Source organism: Labeo rohita, chromosome 21 (genome assembly GCF_022985175.1).
Source record: "Labeo rohita strain BAU-BD-2019 chromosome 21, IGBB_LRoh.1.0, whole genome shotgun sequence".
In the NCBI taxonomy this organism is placed as follows: domain Eukaryota; kingdom Metazoa; phylum Chordata; class Actinopteri; order Cypriniformes; family Cyprinidae; genus Labeo; species Labeo rohita.
This window is the reverse complement of record NC_066889.1, coordinates 7,986,391-8,011,574: the sequence shown is the minus strand read 5'-3', so window position 1 is coordinate 8,011,574 and position 25,184 is coordinate 7,986,391. Positions and strand designations below refer to the sequence as shown.

At 36.3% G+C, this 25,184-nt stretch overlaps 1 protein-coding gene across 1 annotated transcript in view; it reads left to right on the top strand.

The window, feature by feature from the left end:
• rars1 (arginyl-tRNA synthetase 1) overlaps window positions 1–24,836 on the top strand; it is an 81,051-nt gene extending 56,215 nt beyond the window's left edge. Inside the window, exons 3-15 of the mRNA XM_051093375.1 lie at window positions 2,707–2,895; window positions 3,070–3,178; window positions 3,266–3,366; window positions 3,474–3,595; window positions 6,799–6,919; window positions 11,056–11,185; window positions 12,837–12,941; window positions 13,974–14,152; window positions 14,617–14,726; window positions 17,419–17,524; window positions 18,154–18,326; window positions 22,672–22,919; window positions 24,378–24,836. Coding sequence (XP_050949332.1) covers window positions 2,707–2,895; window positions 3,070–3,178; window positions 3,266–3,366; window positions 3,474–3,595; window positions 6,799–6,919; window positions 11,056–11,185; window positions 12,837–12,941; window positions 13,974–14,152; window positions 14,617–14,726; window positions 17,419–17,524; window positions 18,154–18,326; window positions 22,672–22,919; window positions 24,378–24,487 — 1,803 coding nt within the window. The 3' untranslated portion in view covers window positions 24,488–24,836. The remainder of the gene's footprint in view (window positions 1–2,706; window positions 2,896–3,069; window positions 3,179–3,265; window positions 3,367–3,473; window positions 3,596–6,798; window positions 6,920–11,055; window positions 11,186–12,836; window positions 12,942–13,973; window positions 14,153–14,616; window positions 14,727–17,418; window positions 17,525–18,153; window positions 18,327–22,671; window positions 22,920–24,377) is intronic.
• The last annotated feature ends 348 nt before the right edge of the window (window positions 24,837–25,184 follow it).

The following is a 25,184-nucleotide window of genomic DNA, read 5'->3' as shown; positions in this document are numbered from 1 at the left end:
GCCACCTTGTGGTCAAAAGTTATAAGGAAATTTCAAAAAATGCTAATAACTTTTTCGTACATTAGCCTATTGAAATGAAACTGATGTCAATAGATTCCTTGGGTCAAGCCGAAAACATTGATATCCATTATGCCGAAATTGACCAAACTTCCTGTCCGCCTTTTTGATTAATGTAGAAAACCTACTTTTTCGAACTCCTCCTAGACCCTTAGTCCGATCTTCACCAAATTTCACTCAGATCATCTTCAGACCATGCTGGCAAAAAGTTATGAATTTTGTGTCGATACACAAAACCGTTTTCGTTTAGCGCATGAACGAATTTGCTGGAAAGATGCCAAACTACATCTGAGGCTGTATCTCTGCAAAGCCTTGACATATTGACACCAAATTTTATATGTGCTATTGTCACCACACCCTGACCACGCCACATCAATTTGGTAACAGCGCCACCTGCTGGTCTGAAGCAATGCACTATTCATTAAACATTAATAGTGAAATTTTCAAAAATGCTAATAACTTCCGATTGCATTAGCCTAATGTAATAAAACTGGTCTCAAAATATTCCTTGGGTCATGCCGACAACATACATACCAATTATACCATACTTGGCCGAACTTCCTTTCCGCCATTTTGATTAATGTACAAAACCAACTTGTTCGTACTCCTCCTAGACCTTTGATCCGATTTTCACCAAAATTGAGTCAGATCATCTTCGGACTGTCCTGACTCAAAGTTATGGATTTCGTGTCGATAGAGTAAACCGTTTTCGTACAGCGCCACTACAGATTTTAGGCTTGATGCCAAAATGATTCTGAGGCTGTATCTCTGTAAAGCTTTGGCATAATGACACCAAAATTTGTGTGTGTCATTGTAACCTCACACGGAACACATCACATCAATTTGAAAACAGCACCACTTATTGGTCAAAAGTGATAAGCCATTAAATTATGTTATTGGTTGTATTTATGATTTTTCAGCCATTTCAACTGATATCATCCTAAAATGACTTTAGTTACTTATTGTTACAGTCGGTCTGTTGCTCCTTGCATGCTTAGCTCCTCATTCTGCCTCTGTTGTGCTTGGCCCCGCAATTGCTGCTTGCAGCTATATTTATTATTATTATTATTATTATTATTATTATCTGTCAAAAAAAGACTAGGTGCCTAACTTTAGCGATGCAGTGCAGAGAGCAGCATCTGGGGCGCTTCAGAAAATTGCCGCGAGGTGGCTGGCATAAACACAAGCATTGACAAGATTGGCCGTGTCGCAGAGCCGGTGCCAGGACACCTCCATCGGGTGGCATTTAAATTTCAACAGGGGGCACAAATCACGGTGAGCGGAGAGGGTGTTCTGGGTGGGAAGCGTGCAATCTGTGATTGCGTGCAGTTGCTGATGCTCGCGAAAGCGTCCAACCGTTTTACTTTTACTTTTGAAATCGATCACGTTCAGCAAGGAGGGGAAAGTAACTCGTTTTTGGGGGAACGGCCCCCCTTCACGCCGCAGATGTGTGCATTGTAAAAAAGGGGTGAGAGATTTATTCATCATACAGTGATGCAACTATTGTATTCATCTATGGTACCAGAAGTGTGTTTTTTTTTGTTGTTGTTGTTTTTTTTTTTTGCATAAACTCATGCTAGGCTAGGCTAGTCATTATGTTAATGTTCTTCACTCATTTCCTGTAGCTGCTTTTTGTGCTTTTTGAATAACTAAGGAAACGTAAGCATTAGTAACTTACAATGTTTATATTAAGTTGTTGTCATGTTAAACAAATTAAGTCATATTGAAAACATTAGGCTGCTTTTAGCCTTATGCTGGTGTTGGTTCATTTGCTGGCAATGAAACTAAGTAAATGATTAAATAAGTTAGCACGATAATATCGAGTATCGGCGATCTCACAGGCTGACAATAGAACGTTGTGAAAATTGAGCATATCGCCCAACACTAGCCCAAACTCCCTGCCAGTACTTGTGGATGGCTTATTGAATACGAGAACTCCTAGACTCCAGACTTCAGGATAAGGGTTGGGTATCATTAGAATTGTATCAATTTCGATTCCGATTCTGCTTATTGATTCCGATTCTTTTCAATTCCCAGTTTTGATTCCAATGTGAATAAAATATATCATCAAGCATATTTATTCTGTTTCTTTTTTTGCTAAACATTTTTAAGCTGAATACCATGAACAAAAATCAACAGGCTACATAAAACCAAGATTTACTTAAGAGCTGTTTGCAAAATAGAGCTGCGTGATTCTAGATAAATTGGGTTGCTGGTAGTTTTTTTTAAATTGAAGTTGTGGTTCTCTGATGATTCGAAATCGAGATTTTAATTTCATAAGAAGTATCCGATTCCTGACCTTAAGTATCTGATTCTGGAATTGGAATCTATTTTCGATACCCAACCCTAGTCGGGATGCTTACTTTAGTATCTTGTGGGCTGGGACGGGGTATATAAGCATAAATTTTGCCAACTGAGAATGAGGCTGTTTAAGTGGTACAATTACTAAAACTGAAATAAAAAAATAAAGCCAAATAGAAATACATTAAAAAACAAACAAATGACAAAGGCAAATCAAATTACTGAAACTTAAGCTGAATTGAAACAAAAATTGAAAGCAAATTCAAACAATTATGCATACTATAATATTATGTAGTTTAATGCTAAAATAACAATTGCAATTCAGTCATTAAATCTGTGTTTCCTCAGAGTTTACAAGAGGAGAGGAGTCAAAATGGCAAGGCAATGTTGAACATCAACCAGCGTTTGCAGCAGATCTTTGGGGAGGCCATCAGTACCGCCTACCCTGGCCTAGAGAACCCGCCACTCACGGTCACCCCTAACCAGCAGGCCAAGTTTGGTGATTACCAGTGTAATAGTGCCATGGCAATGGCTCAGGTCAGTTTCATTTTTGGGGAAAATCTTTTATTTCTCCCTTTTATGTTGCCCTAAACATGTTTGACTTTCTTCTTTCGAACACAGAAGGAAATGCCTTGAAGAATGTTGCTGTGTCACTTGTTTCTTTTGTCTGCTTGATAGTGAATTATTTTTGTAAATGTGTTTTTTTTTAAGATGATGAAAACTAAAAGCCAGAAGGTCAGCCCCAGGGAGATAGCAGAGAAGATTGTCCAAAACATTCCCAACAATGAGTTAATTGAGAGAACAGAAATTGCAGGACCAGGTTTGTTCAGAATATCATAAATACCAAGACCATTTTCTCCCCTATTTTCTAAGACTGATAAATAATCAAGTGCATATTTGATTGTAGGGTTCATCAACATTCATCTCAAGAGGATTTTTGTCTCTAAACTCCTCTCAAACCTGCTTGTGAATGGAGTACAGCCTCCATCTTTGAAGAAGAAAAAGAAGGTAGGGGTTTCACTGTAGTGATGAAACGCATCACAGCACAGCAGTATAAACTACAATGCAGTTTTATCCAGTAGTCTTTGCGCTCATTGTTTTTTTTTTCTTTTTAGGTTGTTGTGGATTTCTCCTCACCTAACATTGCCAAAGAGATGCATGTCGGTCACCTGCGGTCCACAATTATTGGTGACAGCATGTGCCGACTCTTTGAGTTCCTGGGTTATGAAGTGCTAAGGTTAGTGTGTTTTGTTGTGGAGCTCAACTGTTTAACCTTTTGAGAGATATGCTTTGACCACACTACAATGTTTTTGGATATTTTTTTTTCTCCGTTTTGGCCTTCCATCCACACTGAGACTGCATTTTTGTCATGGAAAACACAGGCTTTTGAGATTATGCATGTTCAATCATGTATATTGTGTACCAATATATTGTACCAATATATGTCTTATCTGTTTATATTGGTATTGTGTCTGTTATGTGCTATTCTCTTTAACACTGTTGCTAAATTGTATACTTATTCAGTGTGGATGACAAACTCTTGTAAAATACTTCTACACTAGTGTGGACGGCGCAGTGTTAATTTCGTTGACAATTTTCGTTAACAAAATTTTTTCACTGATGAAAATGATACGATAACGAAACACAAAACGTTTTAAATGACACAAATTATAACGAAAATCTTTTGACATTTTCGCCAACGAATAAAAATGAGAAATATTAGGGAGGGACGATTTGGGAAGAGATTCATTCTAATCTGCTGTGTGGTTAGGAGGTTAGATGCGTACATAAGATAGCATACACTTGTTGCACGTCTCATAAAACTTAAAAAAAAAAAAAAAAAAAGTATCAGTATCTGGGAGTAAGAGAAGAGCAGACATATGCATAAATTTGACAATGCAAAAGAGAACTCAATTCGGTCTGGGTTTCTGTGTGCACACACCGAAGCAGTGCCTTTTACACACTCTTTTGCGTGTTGTGAATGGAGAAATACACAAAATGATGTTGAATTAGGGCTGCACGATTCTTGCTAAAATGTGGATCATGATTTTTCCCCATGGAAATTGAGATCACGATTCTCAAAAATTTACTGCACTCAAGCCGTTCACATATCGCGTCGTTTGCATGCTCAAGTTGGTTATTTCAAATGTAGGTGTGCGGCAGCTGTGCTCATAATAACGGAAGCCACGCGCATGTGGTGCCACGCGCTCAGGTTTTAAATGCATCTTCTCTAGTGGGCTCGCACAGCGCAGCAGGTTGAACTTTGGTCCGACCGGATAAATGGTCCGTGTGGTGCGTGTTTTTTCTGTACCAATATTGTTACAGTACATGCTCACTCTCACCGTCGCCAAATCCACGAAGCAAACTGACTCAGTTTAGGTCTGCCGCCTTGTTACACCTCACGTGAGTGACAGCGGAACGTGGCCAATGAGGGAGAAGGAAAGACGTGATCGAGATTTATGATTGATTGGTGAATTAATAGTGTTTTGTTATTGTGGGAGTGTGACCAATAACGCGTGAATGCAGCATGATCTGAATGCAGGGGAATACAGGGAAGTTAATCGCCGTCATTTAGAAATGAGATCGCATTTATGTATGAATTGCGAATATTTTTTTTTTTTTTTTTGGGATTAATCGTGCAGGCCTATGTTGAATTGTCCGTTTTGACGAGTATTCATGTAAACGCACTCGGTTACCTCTAAGGTGAACATAAACAGTTATGAGAATATCGGACATATTTCAGTACATTGCATCCGTGCATTCAGTTTGAAAGGGACAGCAGCCTAATTTAGTTGCTATTGTCTGTGGGATTGATGTTAGTTAAGCAATAAAAGAAAGACAGAAAATCACTCACTGCTCTTGAGTGAATCACTTTAGTAACCCTAATAAAGATGAATCTAAATTTATTTATGTAATAAATATGTCTGCTTGAAAGAATGATGAATGTGGTAAACAAGGTTCAATGTTAAAGTGGTCATCGGTTGCCCATTTTCCACAAGTTGATATGATTCTTTAGGGTTTAAATGAAAAGTCTAACATGCTTTGGTTAAAATTTCACAATGATAGTGTAAATAACACCTTTTTTTTTTTACCTTGCCAAAATCAGCTCTGCAAAAATCATTCTGTTCTGGTCGAGGTTGCTTTAAATGTTAATGAGCTCTGCTCGCCTCGCCCCTCTCTTCTCTTTGTGGAGTGACGAGCCTGTTTACTTTAGCCGTGTTTAACCGTTAAACTTGCTAACTAGCATGTTATTAGGAAAGGCGATCACAAAGATTCATTAAAAAAAAAAAAAAAAAAAAAAAAACGCTTATACTCACTAGGGCTGTGACGGTCTCAATGACAACCGCGCCACCGCGGTGGTCGGTTGCCACCGGCGGTACTGCACGTGACATCACACAATCTATAACAAGCATAAAATACAGTGTTTCTACAACAATTATTCTGCCGTGGCTGTCTTTAGTGTCCCCGCCGGCAGCAGCAGCGAGCGCAAGTGGCTATAGATATAGATATATATAGATATATTTATCTGTAAGGCAAGTATTCGCGCATCTTGTTTGTTTGTTTTCTTTATTATTACAAAAGCACATTTTGTTAATATTGTGAGTGCACGCAAATAAAATTACAGTTCCGGATGATACATTATTATTATTATTTTTATCTACTTTGTTATTAAAACTGTATAATTTCTTTAATATTTACTTTAGTGTTTTGTAGGCGAAAATAAACACGCACATTTGTTATGTTTCAAAATTATATATCAACACCGCGCCACCGACAGTAGTTGGTCCATTAGCACCACGGTGGAAAAAATCTGCCACCGTCACAGCCCATTACTCACTTCTACTGTAAGTGAATTTGGATCACGATTGATTCGCGCGAACATAGACTGATATATGTAGATCGGGAGACGCATTCCATTCACAAACAAACGTAATCCACTGCATCTTCAGCGGCTCAGATGTTGGGAGTAAATGACGACCATTATGTTCATTATTACATCCAGCAACAGAACACCTCAATCGTTCAATCTGAGATATTCTTGTCTAATTTACATCCCTGCTCCTGCATCGAAACAATGGAGGTCAGACTGTTACAGCTGATGTAAAGCGGGTCTGAGGTAAGACACTCATGTCAGTCATCTATCGTGGGAGCGGCATCTGAGGGCAGACATCTGAGAATGGCTCGATTTGAAAAGGGGAATATTATTTTTACAGATTAATTAAAAACCACTGCATAGATTTTTATCATTATAGGGTAGATGTGTACATACACTGCCAACACACATTAATGTTCAAACAACATGTAAAAGTGAACTTTGCATCCGATGACCCCTTTAGGTGTTAAGGATATTCTTTTATTGCATTTCTTTTGGCCACTAGTAATCTGTGTTCATTAGTGCTTGAGTGCATTTCTTTCATTCTTTTATCCTATATCTGTCAGGTTGAACCATGTTGGAGACTGGGGAACACAGTTTGGGATGCTGATTGCTCATTTGCAAGACAAGTTCCCAGACTATATCAGTGTTTCCCCACCTATTAGTGACCTTCAGGCTTTCTACAAAGTGAGTATCTGTTATATATAACCTTTGGATGTGCTTAGATTTGGAGACTGACTACTGCTTTGTTTCACCAGTGTTACTCTGTTACTTGTTTTTTTTTTAAATTGGGTCAGCTGAAAATTGATAAGCTGAGAAAAGAGAAAAAAACATTGTTAATAGGTCTGATAATGTCAGCCTTCAGCTGGATTCTCTGATTGAAGAGATGCTTTTTATACAGTGCCTATAGAAAATCATCATACCCCTTTGAAATAGTTACTTTATTTGTCATACAGCCTGAAATCAAATCCCATTCCAAATAACTTTTCCAGCTTTATTTACAATGTTGGTCTTACAACATCAAACCAATAAAAAAAAAGAAAACAGTTCTGCAAAAAAAAAAAAAAAAAAAAAAAAAAAGGATAACAGGGTTGGAAAAGTCATCAGTCCCTTCGTAGTAATACTTCGTAGAGCCACCTTTTGCTTTAATTACAGGTATCAGTCTTTTTTGATATGTCGACTGGATTTAAGTCAGGGGTCTGACTTGGCCACTCATGGACATTCACCTTCTTATCCTTAAGGCATTTTGTTGTTGTTTTGGCAGTATGTTTAGGGTCATTGTCGTGTTGGAAGGTGAATGACCTGGCCATGTTCAGCTGTCTAGCAGAGGGATGCAGGTTTTTCTCCAGAATTTGGATGTATTTGGCAGCATCCATTTTCCCTTAAATCCTGACCAATCGACCAGTCCCAGACGAAATCCCAAGAGAAACACCTCCACGACATAATGCTGCCACCACCATGCTTTACAGTAGGAAGGGTGTGTTTTGGTTGGTGTGCTGTGTTTGCTTTTCGCCAAACATAGCGCTTGGAGTTCAGTCCAGAAAGGTCAATTTTAGTCTCATCAGACCATAGCACCTTTTTCCAGAGGGTATCAGACTCTTCCAAATGTGTTTTTGCATAGCACAAACGATACTGAGTGTGAGACTTTTTTTAGGAAAGGCTTCTTTCATGCCATCCTGCCAGCTTTGTGTGAAACTTGGGAGGTAGTTGTCACATTCACAGACTGACCAGACCCAGCCATAAAGCATTGTAAGCCCTTCAAAGTTGCCTTTGGCCTCCTGGTAGCTTCTCTTATCAGTGTCCACCTGGCTCTGTCATCCACTTTGGACAGACGGCCTGTTCTAGGCAATGTGTTGGTGGTGCCAAACACTTTCCACTTCTTAATGATGCTCTGTACAGTACTCCGAGGTATAGCTAAAGCCTTTGAAATGTTTTTGTAGCCTTCTAACTAGTGCCTTTCTACAACTTTATCCCGGAGGTCTTTTGAAAGCACTTTCCCAACAATGGTGAATTCTTTTCCGTACCATGCACTTCTTACAGTGGAATCTTCAAGAAACAGCTTGTTTTTTTCTGAAATAATCAACACCATTGCTATTGATATCAGGTGGGGCAATTAGCCTGGTGTTTAATCTGGAAGTTGATTGCTTGCACCTGAGCAAGTTTATAATGGTATACTCTTAAGGGGCTGATCACTTTACCAAACCAGGTATTTCACTGATTAATTTTTAATAATCCTCCAGAGTGATCATTTTTAAATGATATTTTTACTTTAATGATTATACTTCATTTATTTTATTTTCCAGGGTGTAATGTGAAAAAAAAAAAAGAAAAGGTAAAGGTTTTCACAGGGTATGATGATTTTCTATAGGCACTGTATATACACATTATATATAAATGAATTATTTTTTTATTAACAAGGATGCTTTAACTTGATCAAAAGTAACAGTAAAGACATTTATAATGTTAAAAAAGATTTAAGTTTCACATAAATGCTGTTTTTTTTTTTTTTTTTTTTTGCAGCCGCAGCCATGTTGTGGCAATGCTGTGTTTTTTGATGTGATAGCGAATGTACTTTGTTTGGCCTTCCAAATGAGTACACAACTAGAAAACTAGTAACATTTCCATCACACGCTTGAGGTATTCGGTCAATCACAGTGCACTGGATGGCTGACTAATCAGAGCACACAACGCTTTTCATAATGATGAGTTTTGTAAAAATTGACACGTTTCAGAAAGGCGGGGCAGAGAAGAGCAACAATAATGTACAGTATGTGGAAAATAATGTTTTTTTGAACCTCAGACCGTGTAAACACATTGCATTACACCAAATACACAAAATAATGTTATTTTTAGCAAAATTATATGGCCCCTTTAAGTCATTTCCAGGTCTGTAAAAGTATGGAAAAAGGAAAGCTGAATATGGAAAAAAAATTAATCATACAAAAAGTGTGTTTTCATGGCAGCTGTTTAGTGATTCTTTAGTGATTATCAGCCATGACTGAAAATAATTCAAGGTGCACTTTTTCATTATGCAAAATGCAGGTTATAAGCGTTTTGGGTTTCTTCTCATTATATTCTTAGCACTGTACTATAGCCTCAAGGACCTTTACAAAAAAAAAAAAAAAAAAAAAAAATACAGATATATGTGTGCAAGAGGAAAAAAAAAATATTTACAGATGACTACTGTATACCAAATATAAAGCTGAAAATAATGTTGTATGAACTATTTTAGTATTAAATATTATGAAATATTATAAATATTAAATATTTACTATTAAATATGGTCTGAAAATCTACTGAGAGGGTTTGAGTCTGGAAAAGTATAGAATTTTGAAATGGCAAAATGAGTAGAAACCCTGTGAACACCAAATCAGCATATTTTAATTATTTCCAAAGGATTATGTGACACTGAAGAATGGAGTAATAGCTGCTGAAAATTCAGCTTTGCCATCATAGGAATGTTTTTAATTATTAAGCCCGCATGAAATCAAAATTTACAGTATTTACATTAATGCACATTGCTAGTTTTGAGGTGAACAATTGGTCTGTGAACAAGTTAATTCACTGAAGAAGAAAAAAAAAAGTTTGTCTTTGTAATCTTTAATACAAACCTGAACATTTACTTCCGCTTTGGAAAAGCGTTCGTTCTTTGACGTCAATTTGATGGCTTAACCACACCGAAGCAGACTTTACACATTTTAGTTTGAGTTACGCTTGCTTGTTTATCGGCTCAAACCAGCCTGGCCATTGTCCTCTGACCTCTGACCTCTGGCATCAGCACGGGTTTTTAGATCACAGAACCGCTGCAGAACCCCCAGCAGTCTCTGAAATACCCAGACCAGCCCATCTGGCATCAACAACCATGCTACATTCAAAGTCACCTTTCTTCCTTGTTGTGATGCTGATTCTAAACTTAAGGAGATCGTCTTGAACCTGTCTACATGCCTAAATGCACTTTCTGCCATAAAATTGGCGGATTAGAAATTTGAGTTAATGTGTAGTTGAATAGGTGTACCCAATAAAGTGGCTGGTGAGTGTATATTACATCAGGAAAGTGTCATTTTAAATTGTACTAAATGCGTTTTCCTGCAAGAATCAGCTTTTTTCTGCAGGTCTTTGCGCGCTTTCTAGGATATAATCTATTCATAATTTGTATGAAACTAGTTTTTTGGACACATTCTGCAATTTTTCAGGAGTGACATCCGCATATTTATGCTGGATTCATTCTCGGGACAAAAAAATATATATGTGAGAGCAGCCTCAGTGATTTAATTCTGAGATCTAGTGCACGGACCAAAAGCATGTGTAAACTTGCTAAACCAGTGGCCTAATTTAATTAGGTGAATGGTAGAAAGTTCAGGAATTTATGGTATGCGATTTATGACAGAATAGTTCCACAACTAATCATTTATTTTTTTTCCTCACGCGTCTCACCTTTGGTAACAACGAATAAAACGGATACATTTCAAGTGACACGGGAAAAAGACACAGAAAACTTCAATGAAAATCAGAATAGCAGCGTGCACATTTCTGGTTAAAAATGAAAGGCGATTAACACTTAAAACGGGAAGCATAGCCAGATTCAAACCAGCAGCAAGAGTCAAAATCTCGTCCACAGCTTGACTGCTTTGATGTGTTACAATACGGTAGGGCATTGTTTTGATGCTTGCATCCGAGAAAGATTTCTCTTTTGCTTTGAGGGAAATTACGTAAGTGCTAAAAGCTTAGTTGTGCATTCTGTGCAACTGATTTTTTTTTTTTTTTTTTTTTTTTTTTTTTTTTTTCAAAGCTGTTAAACGTCTTTCTTCTTTCATCTCCATCAGGAATCGAAGAAAAGGTTTGATGAGGATGAGGAGTTTAAGAAGAGGGCCTACCAGTGTGTGGTTAAACTCCAGAGCAAAGAGCCAGACTTCATCAAAGCCTGGAACCTAATCTGTGATGTTTCCCGCAATGGTAGGTGTAAGAAATTCATCACTAAGAATGTATTTCTCACACAGACAGCATGTACAAACCTCCACAGACTGCATGAATTGTTATGAATTGTTCACTGCAGAGAAACGCTTATAATGTTACAAAAGATTCACATTTCAAATAATTGCCATTCTTTTTAAATGTAAATTCATCAGAAATAAAAAAGTAAGTTTCCACAAAAATATTAAAAAGAAATGTTTCTAAAGCTTAATTTCTGAAGGAACTTGTGACACTGAAGGGTGGAGTAATTCAATAAATAATTACATTTTAAAGTATGTTATAAAAGAAAACAGTTATTTTAAATTATAATATTTCACAGTATTACTGTTTTTACTGTTATTTTGATGAAAAACTGCAGCCTTGGTGAGCATAAGAGACTTCTTTCAACATTCTCAGTCTTACACTTTAATATAATATAGTATAAATCTTATTTGCATTCACATTTAAACAAATAATTAAAATGTTTATAGTTAGTTTTTTTTATTATTACTTTGATTATTAACATTTAATCATCACTAAAACGTTCAAAAAACTTTCGTTACATTTGATACAAAAACAAATGCATTTGGAAAAGTTGCATTGATCTTTTTGAGTTATACAAGAATCTGCTTATCTATCTATCTATCTATCTATCTATCTATCTATCTATCTATCTATCTATCTATCTATCTTTCTTTCTTTCTTTCTTTCTTTCAATAAATAGGCCAAAAAAATGATTTCCTTTTAAAATAATATGCAAAGAAATGTACCTGTCAGACATGCCCCCTTCAGATTCCTCCAGTGGGATTGATTGTGAAATTTTGGCCAATTATGGCCATAAGTGTGCACTGACAAAATTCCACAAGTGCCACAATGACATCACTTTTGGTGTATACACACTTGTAATCAAGTTTAAACCAAGCTTTAGACTCTTTAATGTTTTATTAGGAAATTAGAGGTCAGGCAAAAATAACTGTGAACTCAGTGTTTAATACAAAGTTTGTACAGCTCATACCAGTAACAAACAAATAAATGAATAAATACTGATACGTCTTTGCGGGTGTAATAGTAAAGGAACACTTTACTCAAAAGTGATCATTTATTCACTTCCATTACAAATAAGAAATGATGAAATACAGGGATCATGATTCATGTGTTTTCCCAAGTAGTGAAGCCTCTGTTTAAGTACTGAAAAGTTTTGGTGTCCAAGATGGTATTTTAAACGTTTCATCTGTTATTTTAGTTTAATTCTATAATATGTCTGATATTTAAAAGCTGAGACATTCTTTACATGTTTGCTCTTCTCTTTCCTTTGCTTCAATGTCTGTTTAATGCAGAGGACAAATATTTAAACTAGCTTCACCAGTTCGAATTCTAAGGGCACAGATGCTCGGCACCACTGTCTGGTCTGCCTGTTCCTTGTGACACCAACTCTAGACAGCATCTACCTTTGTCACTTAGTCAGACCCTTCAGTCCCCCTGAATCAGTAATGAAGGTCAATTAGTGTTGTTTTTTTTTTTTTTTTTTTTTTTTTTTTTTTCCCGATTATGTCCAATCAGGTTTTGCTCATTTAGGAGAGTGCCGCATTTGATTTCCCTGTGGTGTGACTCTTGTAATTAAACAGTCTTTGTCCCTTCCACTTTGCTGATGTAGAGTTTCAAAAAGTCTACAACTGCTTGGATATCCGCATAGAAGAGAGAGGAGAGTCCTACTACCAGGACATGATGACAGCCGTTGTGATGGAGTTTGAAGAGAAAGGTACAAATCGAGGGCTCTTTGACCTTTGACTTGTTTGTTGTTTCACTATCTAATAGTAAGCATTGTTATATTTAATGTTTAAAAATATTATGTTTGTTGCTTTTTTTTTTTCCTCACCAGTAACGTTTCTTAATTTTTTTTTTTTTGTTGTTGTTCAAACAAACAAGTGGTCCCACCACAAACTCGCATTGTTGGTCAAGTCACACTTACTGTATTGCGTTTCTGTTTAATGCTGCTGTAGGTGGGGAAATGACACACTTCACTTTTAAGAAGGCATAAGAGAAATTAATTAATTAAAATAAATTATTTATAATATTTATAATAGTTTCTTTTTTGCTATCTTAAAAGTGAAGTGTTTCATTAATTGATTGTATATTTGTTTTTAATTTTCATAAATTAATATTTATTTTTTGTGTTTTTTAATTGATTTTTTTTTAATTGTTTAATATTTATTTTTCATTATTATATATAATTGGTTATTTTGTTTGTATGTCTGATTTTATTTATTTATTTTTCACTAAATATTTATATATTTTTATTAATTCAAAAGAAATAATTGACAGTTGACAGTTTATGTGGTTGGATTTTTATTTCTCTAAACAACTTGTAAACAGTGCCACTTATCCTTGCAAATATGATTTGCATGTGCGTCACACTGAGTTAAAGATTGAATGTAAAGTTGTAGGCAAGGTTGATAGGTTATTTTATTGCACTAGTGTCACATTCTACTGGCTTTACCTCCAAAACAGTGTGTTTAATTTTTTACCATAGGCTTCCACTATAAGCATATTACTGTAAACAAGATTTCTGTTTGTTTTTACAGACTGAAGGAAAGGTCAAAAGTCTTTTGTGCCATTTGACAATCAGCCACAGATGCTGTTTATAGAGCTTAGCTTTAACTGAACTGGAACATTCATTTAAAAGCATTGCACATATCCATTTGGGGGCAGTGTTGTTTTAATATTGCATTTAGTCCGTCGCTCAACCTTCATCTTTCACATTCCTTGCCAATCCCATTCTCTCTCGCATCAGGGCTGGTGCAGTTGGACGAGGGCAGGAAGATAGTGTTTGCTCCGGGCCAATCTATTCCCCTGACAATTGTCAAATCAGATGGAGGCTACACTTACGATACCTCCGATCTAGCTGCCATCAAAAACAGGCTTTTTGATGAGAAAGCTGACATCATCATTTACGTGACCGACAGTGGCCAGGTGTGTGAGTATGCCATAGAGAGTGTTGCTAAAATCTTGAACAGACCTCAGAGCACGAACCTTCCCACAGTTATCTAATATGTATGAGGACACATGCAGCAAAGGTCAAGGGCACTGAGCAAGATAGAAACACACCTCAGAATTCAAACATCTGTATGTTTATAAATATGTGCAATATGATCCTCACCTCGAAGATTAATGCGGTCTAGGTCAGGAACTGCTGTCTGCTAACGTCATTGTTAACACAGTTTAGTTTACGATTCTGCTCTGCATACACAAGAAGACGTTTTCCATTTTCCATGGTTAAAATTAAGGATTTATGATGAAGATCTTGATCCAAACTGTGCAGATCATTTTTGTTTATTCTGTGAATTATTTGTATAGATGATCAGATGACTAAATGCATTTCATTGTTTTTTTTGTTTTTTGTTTTTTTTCTTGCCACTGTCTGCGATGTATGACAGGCAATGCACTTCCAAGTGGTCTTTGCTGCTGCTCAGCTGATAGGCTGGTATGACCCCAAGGTCTCACGGGTAGAACATGCAGGTTTTGGTGTGGTTCTTGGAGAGGACAAGTAAGTGCACTGAATAGTATGGAGGTCACCTTTATAATCTTTCCACCAGGGTGACCCATAGGGCTGTAATAGCTAGTGATCAGTAAAATTAAAAAAGAATCAGAATTTTTATTGGTCGAGACGAGATGTATAGAGCATAGCATAAATGAAAGCAAATTAATTTTGAATAAAGCATTATGTACTGTTGATCTAATTAGATAGTTAAAAGTCTGTATGCAACACAAGTAATAGTATTTTAATATGAACAATAACTGGATTACTGCAGGATTACTGAAAAATAACTACATTCTGATGTTCAAAGGAAACAACTTTGCTTTTAAGCTGTAAAAATATTACTGTGTAGTGTTAGGGTCATTCCGTGTCAACTCAGCCAGAGGTCCCCGGCTCAAAATTTAGATTTTGCTAATATTTATTCTGAAGAAAGATAGACACGTATAATGATGAAAGCCAAAATATTAAATGTTATGGATGAATATTTACTGAGTAATCCACTATTTTGTAGAGGTAGGTCAAAATGGCAATTTTCACCTTAGATTCAGAGTCACAGGGGGGTAAAAATGACTTCAGAAAGATGGCAGCATTGTCTTATTTTTCCACAGAGATTGTTTGTTCTATTAGTAAAATCTGTTGACTTTAGCAATCTTTGTTACATTATGTGTCAATGGTGACCGTTGGTGCCCAGTGGTGCATGCCTGTAACTCAAGACGTATTAAAGATCTTAATGCCCTTTTAGACATTGGGTTTCCATTTAAGAAAGGAAAGTTTAAGACCCAATATCTAAAAGTGCATGATAATGATGCTGCCATCTTTCTGAAGTCATGTTCCCCCCTCCCCAACTTGACTCTCTAAGTTGAAAAATGCCATTTTGACCTCTCTCTAAATAGTGGATTACTCAATAAATATTCATCGGTGACATTGAATATTTTGGCTTTCATCGCTATACATGTTTGTCTTTCTTCAGAAAAAAAGGAAAAACAGGAAATAACCCAACAGTTATATTTTAAACCATAGCATACACTACTGTTCAGAAGTTTAGGATTGGTAAGAATTGTAATATTTGATGAAATACTGTTAAAAAACAGTAATATTGTGAAATATTATTGTAACTTAAATATGTAAAATATGATGATAATTTGCTGTTAAAATATATTTTACAATGTAATTTATTCCTCTGATGGCAAAGCTGAATTTTCAGCCATCATTCAGTCTTCAGTGTCACATCATTCGTCAGAAATCATTCTAATATAATTGCATCTCAAGAACATTTCTTGTTGTCAGTGTTGAAAATGGTTGTGCTGTGCTGATTATTGTGGAAATTATTTTTTCCAGGATTCTTAATGAACAAAGTTTAAAAAAAAAAAAAAAAAAAAAAAAAAAAAAAACAATTACAGCTGAGGTCATAAGTTTACATAAACCTTGCAGAATCTGCAAAATGTTAATTATTTTACCAAAATAAGAGGGATAATACAAAAATCTTATTCAGGTCAGTACTAAAAAAAATATTTCACATAAAGGATGTTTACATATAGTCCACAAGAGAAAATAATTGTGGAATTCATAAAAATGACCCTGTTCAAAAGTTTACATACACTTGATTCTTAATACTGGGCTGTTACCTGAATGATCCACAGCTGTGTTTGTCCTGAACCGTTAAACCGCCTGCTGTTCTTCAGAAAAATCATTCAGGTCTCACAAATTCTTTGGTTTTTCAACATTTGTGTATATTTGAACCCTTTCCAACAATGACTATATGATTTTGAGATCCATCTTTTCACACTGAGGACAACTGAGGGACTCGTATGCAACTACTATAGAAGGTTCAAACACTCGCTGATGCTTCAGAAGCAAACCCAATACATTAAGAGCCAGGGGTGAAAACTTTTTTAATTTAAAGATCAGGGTAAATTTAACTTCTTTCGTCTTTTGGGAAACATGTCAGTGTCTTCTGTAGCATCTGAAATGCAGTGCTAAATGAAAAAAAAAATGTTGTTCAAGCAAAATAAGAAAAATGTACACACCTTCATTCTGTTCAAAAGTTTTCACCCCCTGGCTCTTAATGCGTCAGTGAGCATTTGAACCTTCTGTAATAGTTGAATGAGTCCTTCAGTGTAAAAAAAGATGGATCTCAAAATACAGTCATTGTTGGAAAAGGTTCAAATACACACAAATGTTAAAAAAAATAAATAAATAAATAAAAAAAATAAACCAAAGAATTTGTGGAACCTCAAGGATTTTTCTGAAGAGCAGCGGGCAGCTGTGGATCATTCAGGTAACAACACAGTATTTGATCTCAACTGTATTTAAAATTAAAATGTTTTGTAACCTTGTCTTTGCCATCACTTTTGATCAGTTCAATGTGCCTTTGATGACTAAAAGTATTAATTAATTTTAGTGTTAATAAAAAAACATACTGACCCCAAACATTTAATTGGTAATATATACTATATAATATGTACTATATAAATGTATAATTTGTTGTTTTTGCACATCGTTTTAATGAGAATGTTGGGCAAGATATCATAGAATATTATTTGATTATTCAAAAAAATCAGCAGATTAATTGGTTCATTAACATAGTTTTGTTTTATTTAGTTGTGGACTTAGTGCCCAATGTAACACTAGTTCTAGCTGTAATGAAAATATTTTATTGAATAATGTTTTTTTACGAATTAATATGAAATCTCCTTCCCAGGAAAAAATTTAAAACTCGTTCAGGGGACACAGTTCGTCTAATGGACCTTCTGGAGGAGGGTCTGAAAAGATCCATGGATAAACTGAAGGAGAAGGGGAGAGATAAGGTTAGCCCCTCAAACCCTGAGAAAATTTGCACCTTTTTATGTCACCCTGAAAACCTCTATCCAACTCCCTTTGTGTGCCTGAGTACTCGGTTCAGTTCAGAAGAGATCAATAGATCTCAAATGAGACCAGGGGCCAGTTATACCAATTACTGCCTATATTATTCTCAACTCTTTTGCACTCTGAAATTAAGAACCTCCTAATGCCTAATACACTTGATTGATAGCACAGAGAGCTTTTGACATTGAAGGATTTTGAAAAATACAATTGTTATTTCAAACACAAGTAGGCAAAGCAAACCTGTTCAGACATTTAGATGCCCTCAAATATTTGATTGATGTCAAATATTGGATTTTTATGAGTTTATAGATGACTAAGGATAAGAATACTTAATTTCCCTGAATCAGACTTTTGCCAAGTGCTGTATTTGTCAGAATTATGGTAAATAACATATGCTGTATTAAATTAGGGAGAAAAGTTAGCGTGTAATCATCCAATGTTCTCTTCTGACTTGCCGCAAATTTTTTCCTTCTTGAGTATTTGGGACATACTTGGTAACTTGTTTTTTGTAAGGGTGGTGAAAGGTCTTGTCTGCTCTAACTTCACAACTTTTTGAAACCATATGTTGCAGGTTCTGACCCTGGAAGAGCTGGTGAAGGCTCAGCGTGCCGTGGCTTTTGGATGCATTAAATATGCAGACCTTTCACACAACCGCATCAATGACTACGTCTTTTCCTTTGACAAGATGCTGGATGACAGGGGAAACACTGCGGCCTATCTCCTCTATGCCTTCACACGCATAAGGTAAACCCTCAAGCTAAGGCATCATCATCCACATCAAATTAATCATGCTGGGTACTGATCTGCATCAATGATGTGGTGCTATTTTTTTTTGTCCTGTCTTTTTATTTACTCTAAAATATTAAAAGATTTTAGTTCATAATAAGATTTTAGTTTTAACCAAAATATCGGTTTCAAAAGTATTTTGAGTTTTTGGCAGTTTTTAAATGTATTCTTTTCTTGAAAAATATACAAAACTGTTGTACAAAAACATGCATACCTTGTACCTTATTTCATATTAAGGAGACTGTTATGTAGGACTGGTTATTGACACAGATTTCACAATTTTAACAAATTCTGTTTCAACTCTGATTTGATTCAAATTCATTGATTTGATTAATTTGGATTAGGGGTGGGAATCTTCAGGCACTTCACGATCCAATCCGATTCCAATTCTGGGAGTCACGATCTGATTCTAAAACGATTCTTGATTTACATTTTTCCCCCAATTAATTGTTCTGCTGTGCAAATACATCTTTACAACCTTACATTTTAACCAAAATTGCAGTTTCTTCACTTTTTGTTTATAGTTGGAATCTCTGTATGTCAATACTGCCATCTTAAAAGTAGGGGTGTGAATCTTCATTGGTTTCACGATTCAATTCAATGACAATTTTCATTAACTCAGTATCACTACGCGTCACCTTCTCAGTTTTCAATATTACTGCATGTGTCTACATTTTCATATAAATTTATCAAATAGTTATAGGTTTTTTCTTTTTTCCTCGGCATTATTGCCGTTTGATTATTACTGATGAGATCATAGACAGTGGCAGCTTTAAAGGGGTCATCGGATGCCCATTTTCCACAAGTTGATATGATTCTTTAGGGTCTTAATGAAAAGTCTCTAATATGCTTTGATTAAAAATTCTCAATGGTTTTGTAAAAGAATACCCTTTTTACCTTGTCAAAATGAGCTCTGCAAAAATCATCTCATTCTAAGGGGTTGTTCCTTTAAATGCAAATGAGCTCTGCTCACCCCGCCCCTCTCTTCTCTCTGTGGAAAGACGAGTTTGTTTACTTTAGCCGCATTTAGCCGTGTTTAACCGCTAAACTTCCTAACTACCACGTTATAAGGAAAGGCGATCGCAAAGATTCATAAAAAAACGCTTATACTCACTTCTGCTGTAAGTGAAGCTGGATCATGAATAATTCGTGCGAACACAGACGGATATATGTAGATCGGGAGGTGCATTCACTTCACAAACAAATGTAATCTACTGCATCTTCAGCGGCTCAGATGTCGGGAGTAAATGACGACCACTATGTTCATTATTACATCCAGAAACACAACACCTCAATCGCTCAATCGGAGATCCAACTTTGTCCAACTTACATCCCTGCTCTGGCATTGAAACATGGAAAGTTACTGGACTGTGACAGTTGGTCTAAGGTAAAAGCTCATGTCAATCAACTATTGTGGGAGCGGCCTCGTCACACCGACAGGCATCTGAGAACGGCTCGATTTGAAAAAGGGGATATTATTTTTACAGATTAATTAAAAACCACTGCATAGATTTTTATCATTATAGGGTAGATTTGTACATACACTGCCAACACACATTAATGTTCAAACAACATGAAAAAGTGAACTTAGCATCCGATGACCCCTTTAATAGACTGCTTTCACTCTAATGCACAGATCTCTTTCGATATAGCAGATGTTTTGTCTTGCTCTGAAAACACAACTGACTGTATGAACATCAATTTCGTATAAAAGTGTTTGAAAGTGGAAGTGCATTTAATCGCAGTCGCAATTGATCTTCAGGACAGCAAACACAAAGCGCAGGTGAAAGTCTGTCAGTGCGTGAGTTTTGTGCATCTAATACTACTGCATTCCAAACGGCATTAATGAAAGCGTATCTAAAGTAAAACACGGCGAGTCGCAATGCGCACGTGTCTCACAGCACAAATTCTGTGCAATGAAGCCCGCCACGTCTCTAGCGTGCACACGTGCCATATACGGGCAAAAAAACAAGCTCAGAATCTTTCCAAGCTTCTGAATATTTCAGAATCAATTCAGAATCGTTGAAGAGAGAATCGCAATGCATCGGAGAATCAATTTATTTATTTATTTTTTTGTATTCAGTACAATACGCATCAGTTATTCTTAAAGGGGTCATCGGATGCTAAGTTCACTTTTTCATGCTGTTTGAACATTAATGTGTGTTGGCAGTGTATGTACAAATCTACCCTATAATGATAAAAATCCATGCAGCGGTTTTTAATTAATCTGTAAAAATAATATCCCCTTTTTCAAATCGAGCCATTCTCAAATGCCTGTCGTTGTTGCGTCACACCCGCAGAGGCCGCTCCCACGATAGTTGATTGACATGAGCGATTTACCTTGAATCAGCCGTCACAGTCCGCCCTCTTTGTTTCGATGCTGGAGCAGGGATGTAAGTTAGACAAGAATATCTCTGATTGAGCGATTGAGGTGTTGTGTTGCTGGATGTAATAATAAACATAGTGGTCGTGATTTACTCCCGACATCTGAGCCACTGAAGATGCAGTAGATTACGTTTGTTTGTGAAGGGAATGCGCCTCCCGATCTACATATATCCGTCTATGTTCGCACGAATCATTCATGATCCAGCTTCACTTACAGCAGAAGTGAGTATAAGGGTTATTTTATGAATCTTTGCGATCGCCTTTCCTTATAACGTGGTAGTTAGGAAGTTTAGCGGCTACATGCGGCTAATGTAAACAATAGCATCTTTCCACAGAGGGGCGGGGCAAGCAGAGCTCATTTGCATTTAAAGGAACAACCCCTTAGAATGAGATGATTTTTGCAGAGCTAATTTTGACAAGGTAAAAAGGGTGTTTTTTTACAAAACCATTGAGAATTTTTAATCAAAGTATATTAGAAACTTTTTATTAAGACCCTAAAGAATCATATCAACTTGTGGAAAATGGGCATCCGATGACCCCTCTAAGGAAAAATAAATAACTCTCAACTTAAACTGTAAATTCTTCAAGGAACCCTGTCAGTTACTGCATTGCTATAATATTAAAGATTAAAATGAACGAACTATAAAATTTAATTGGTGTTTATTTTTATATATAATATTTAACAATTGTATACATGTTGTATAGAAACATTTACATTTCAATTAAAGTCAATTTTTATATTCAGTGCACTAATTATGTTTCTGTTCTGTTGCTGTCATAACTTTTCATGACAAATTTATTCAAACATACATTAAGTAATGCAGATATCACTAAAAATATAAAGAATATTTCATACAGTGCAAATTCTCCTCTATAGATTTTTGTCTAGTTTAGCTGACTAATGAGCTATGGACATGGAATGGCTTTCATATGTCATGTATTGTCTATGTTACAGTATAGACCCATCTTCATCGGTATGTGGGACTCAGGAGCTTTGTGTATGTGTGCAAAGTAGATCTGTCACAAACATACAGAAAAGCACACACTGACTGCAAAATAGATGCATGCATCCACGTCCACACAACTTTCAAAGTGTACTCATTCACGTAGTTCGACACATGCACAGTACAATTGTTTGGACTCTTGTCTCTGCTGCCTATTTCTTGCACATGCTTTATTGAACGTTATTGAACCGTCAGAGCGGTCTCAAAAAATTGCCTGCGCACAGATGTGGTGCACGGCTGTCCGCGAGCCCTCCTGATGATGAAAATGACAATGCAGATGGTGCGTGGACGCAGACGGCCGAAGTATACTTAAAATGCCTTTAGTCATGGCATTTATTTTATTTATTTATTTTTCTTATATAATGTATTTCTTATTATGTGAGAGATTGCAGCAGTTAAATGTGACTTCTTTCCTCTGTGCACATTTTTGTTTCACCATTTCTTTTAATCTTATCCTGTGTTAAATAATAGACCATTCGAAGGAATAGTTTGCTTTAAAATTAAAAGTATAAAGTCATCATTGTCCTTCTAAACCCATTTATTTATTTTATGGAAAACAAAACAAGAACATCTGAAGTTCTATGTGCTTTTTTCCATACAGTAAAAACATACAGTGACCAAGATCCGTAACAAAAACATATCACAAAAATGATTCTTATGACTTAGGAGTGGTTTTCCAATTTTTTTTGTTTTGTTTTTTTTGTGTTAAGCCATTTTGAAACAGACCAAAAATTTAATTCATTCAATTCAGCAATGATATACAGTATGTTTGGAAGCCTTAAAATAAAAGTTTGCTGTGACACTGAGCTCAATTTGATTTTTGATTTTCAATCAAACATAATGTGTCTAGACTGATGTTGCGGAAATGAGATTCATCATACTGTAACACCCATTCTTCTTCCATTTGCCTCCAGGTCTATAGCTAGACTGGCTAACATTCAGGAGGCCACCTTGCGCAAAGCAGCCGAGACCACAGAGGTCCTACTGGACCACGAGAAAGAGTGGAAACTGGGTAAGTGCATCCTGCGCTTCCCTGAGATTCTGCAAAAGATCACAGATGACCTACTGCTTCACACACTGTGCGACTACCTCTACGAGCTGGCCACCACCTTCACAGAGTTCTATGACAGCTGCTACTGTGTGGAGAAGGACCGACAGACAGGTGGGTCCTCCCAACTAAGAAAGAAAAACATGTTCTGTGGCCAAAATCTTTGATGGTTATGAGGTCTTAAGGGATAATTAAACTTCAGATGTTGTGTTTTTTGCTCTTTAGCAGTAGTGTCTAGGGTGTAATCGATCCAGAAATGCATTTAGTTTCAAATCAGTGAAGTCAGTATAAACTTTTAATGTAATGACAGATGCTAAATAGAAGAGCTGTAATTTAAATGTAATTTAAGCACACTGTCTTTCACAGTTGTGTGTAATACATTTTAATGAACAACAAATGATTCATTTGAACAGGGAGATCTAACCTTGGACAATATCAGATGTTTTAGTGAAAATCTTTTTTCGCCCATCACCATTACTCTAGCCCACAGATCCATGGTAAAAAGCCACGGTATATGTGTCAACCCAACGCAGAAACATAATGAAAAAGCACTGCAGTTTGTACACCAATGTATTGCTCTATTCTTTATCAGAACTCCAAGTAATAACAATGACAAACATTCACTATTCATCAACACATTTCTAGACAATTGCGAGCGAACAGATATTGCTGTTAGCCAGTTAGCCAGAGACCTGCAAGCTGTGCAGAGCGAGCACAACTAAATTTTTGCATGCTAGAGTACATGAGAGCAGCAATTTTTGAAAGATTACTCCACTTTCAGAATAAAAATTTCCTGACAATTTACTCACCCCCATATAGTGTACTTCAGTGGTGCTCAACAGACTGAAGGTTAAAAATGCAGTTTCACTGCAGCTTCAAAGGGCTCTAAATGATCCCAGCCAAGGAATAAGGGTCTTATCTAGTGAAATGATCAGTCATTTAAAAAAAACAAAAAAAAACACATAACATTTATATTCTTTTTAACCACAATGCTCGTCTACTCTCTGCCGAAACACATACGTATTTTGTGCACTTCTGTTCAAGACAGGGTATGTCTAAGAACTCCCATCTTATTTTCTCCTCCAACTTTAAAATCATCCTACATCGCTATTTTACCTTTTATTTATTTATTTATTGGTAAAGGGCGTTTGACCCTCCTTGCACGTTCACTTTGTAAACACTGGGTCTGTACTTCTGAAGCGATGTAGGACAATTTTGAATTTGGAGGAGAAACTGAGATGGGAGTTTTTCGACATACCCTAACTGTACCCTAACGGATTTACCTTCACAGTGCAGAGCACAACATCTTCTCCACAGGAATTCGCTACAGAGTTTGAGGGAGTGGGGGGGTTAAAGTTTTCCCGGGTCTGTGCGTACAACAAGTGGGCGGGCAATATGATAAGGTTTCAAGCTGACAACAACTTGACATCACCGGCTAAAGAATTATTATAAAAACGACTTTAATAAATGTTCTGCCAAGACATTGTAGAACATTCTTGATTTGATTGAAATTAGCATGCCTCTTTGCAAATGGCCATTTAACTAATGTCTGTTCTGCATCGTTCTTCTCAGGGGAAGTGGTCAAAGTCAACATGTGGCGGATGCTCCTCTGTGAAGCCACCGCGGCAGTGATGGCCAAAGGTTTTGACATTCTGGGTATCAGTCCAGTTGAGAGGATGTGAACTGGTCAATGCCTTCCTCCTCTGAACATGAGACCTTTTGAAAAAAACATTGATGTCTTGAGGGATTCTTATACCGGATAAAAATTTATACAACTGTCCATAACAAAAGCTTTGACTTGCTGGTCGTTTTCCTCACGTAAATGTCAGGACCATCTAGACCCTGAAAACAAAAGTCCCTTTCACTATATAACAAGTCTGAATCTTATTCTAGTCAGTCAAAAAGAATTAGCTCACTTAATTTAAGCTTTTACAATAACTTTACTCATTTAGCTTTAGGACTTCTTATTCTACAATATGTATAAAATATTGTTCTCCCTCAAATTGTAATGCAATAAATTTCTTAATTTGATTCTGTTTATTTCTGTGTCTGCTTTCCATTCTTGCTAGAGGCTGCTGGAGCATTATTCAGTTTGAGAGAGCAAGTTTTAATTTAATTTAGGAGTTCAGTGTTTGATTTGTTCTTGCCATCAGGATTAAATTAAATGGGGTTGATAAATGCAGCCTCTACGACTGATAATCTGTATGAAGATGAAGTGGAATAATTAAATCACTCATGGGGTCAATTGTTATTTACTCACTGGATGCCCTGCAAATTGGGATTTTCTTGATAACTTCTAGTTTGAGATCACATGTGAAGATACAAACGTTTAATCACTTGGTTGATTCAAGGTGATTCGTGTTTAGTAGGCCTACTTTT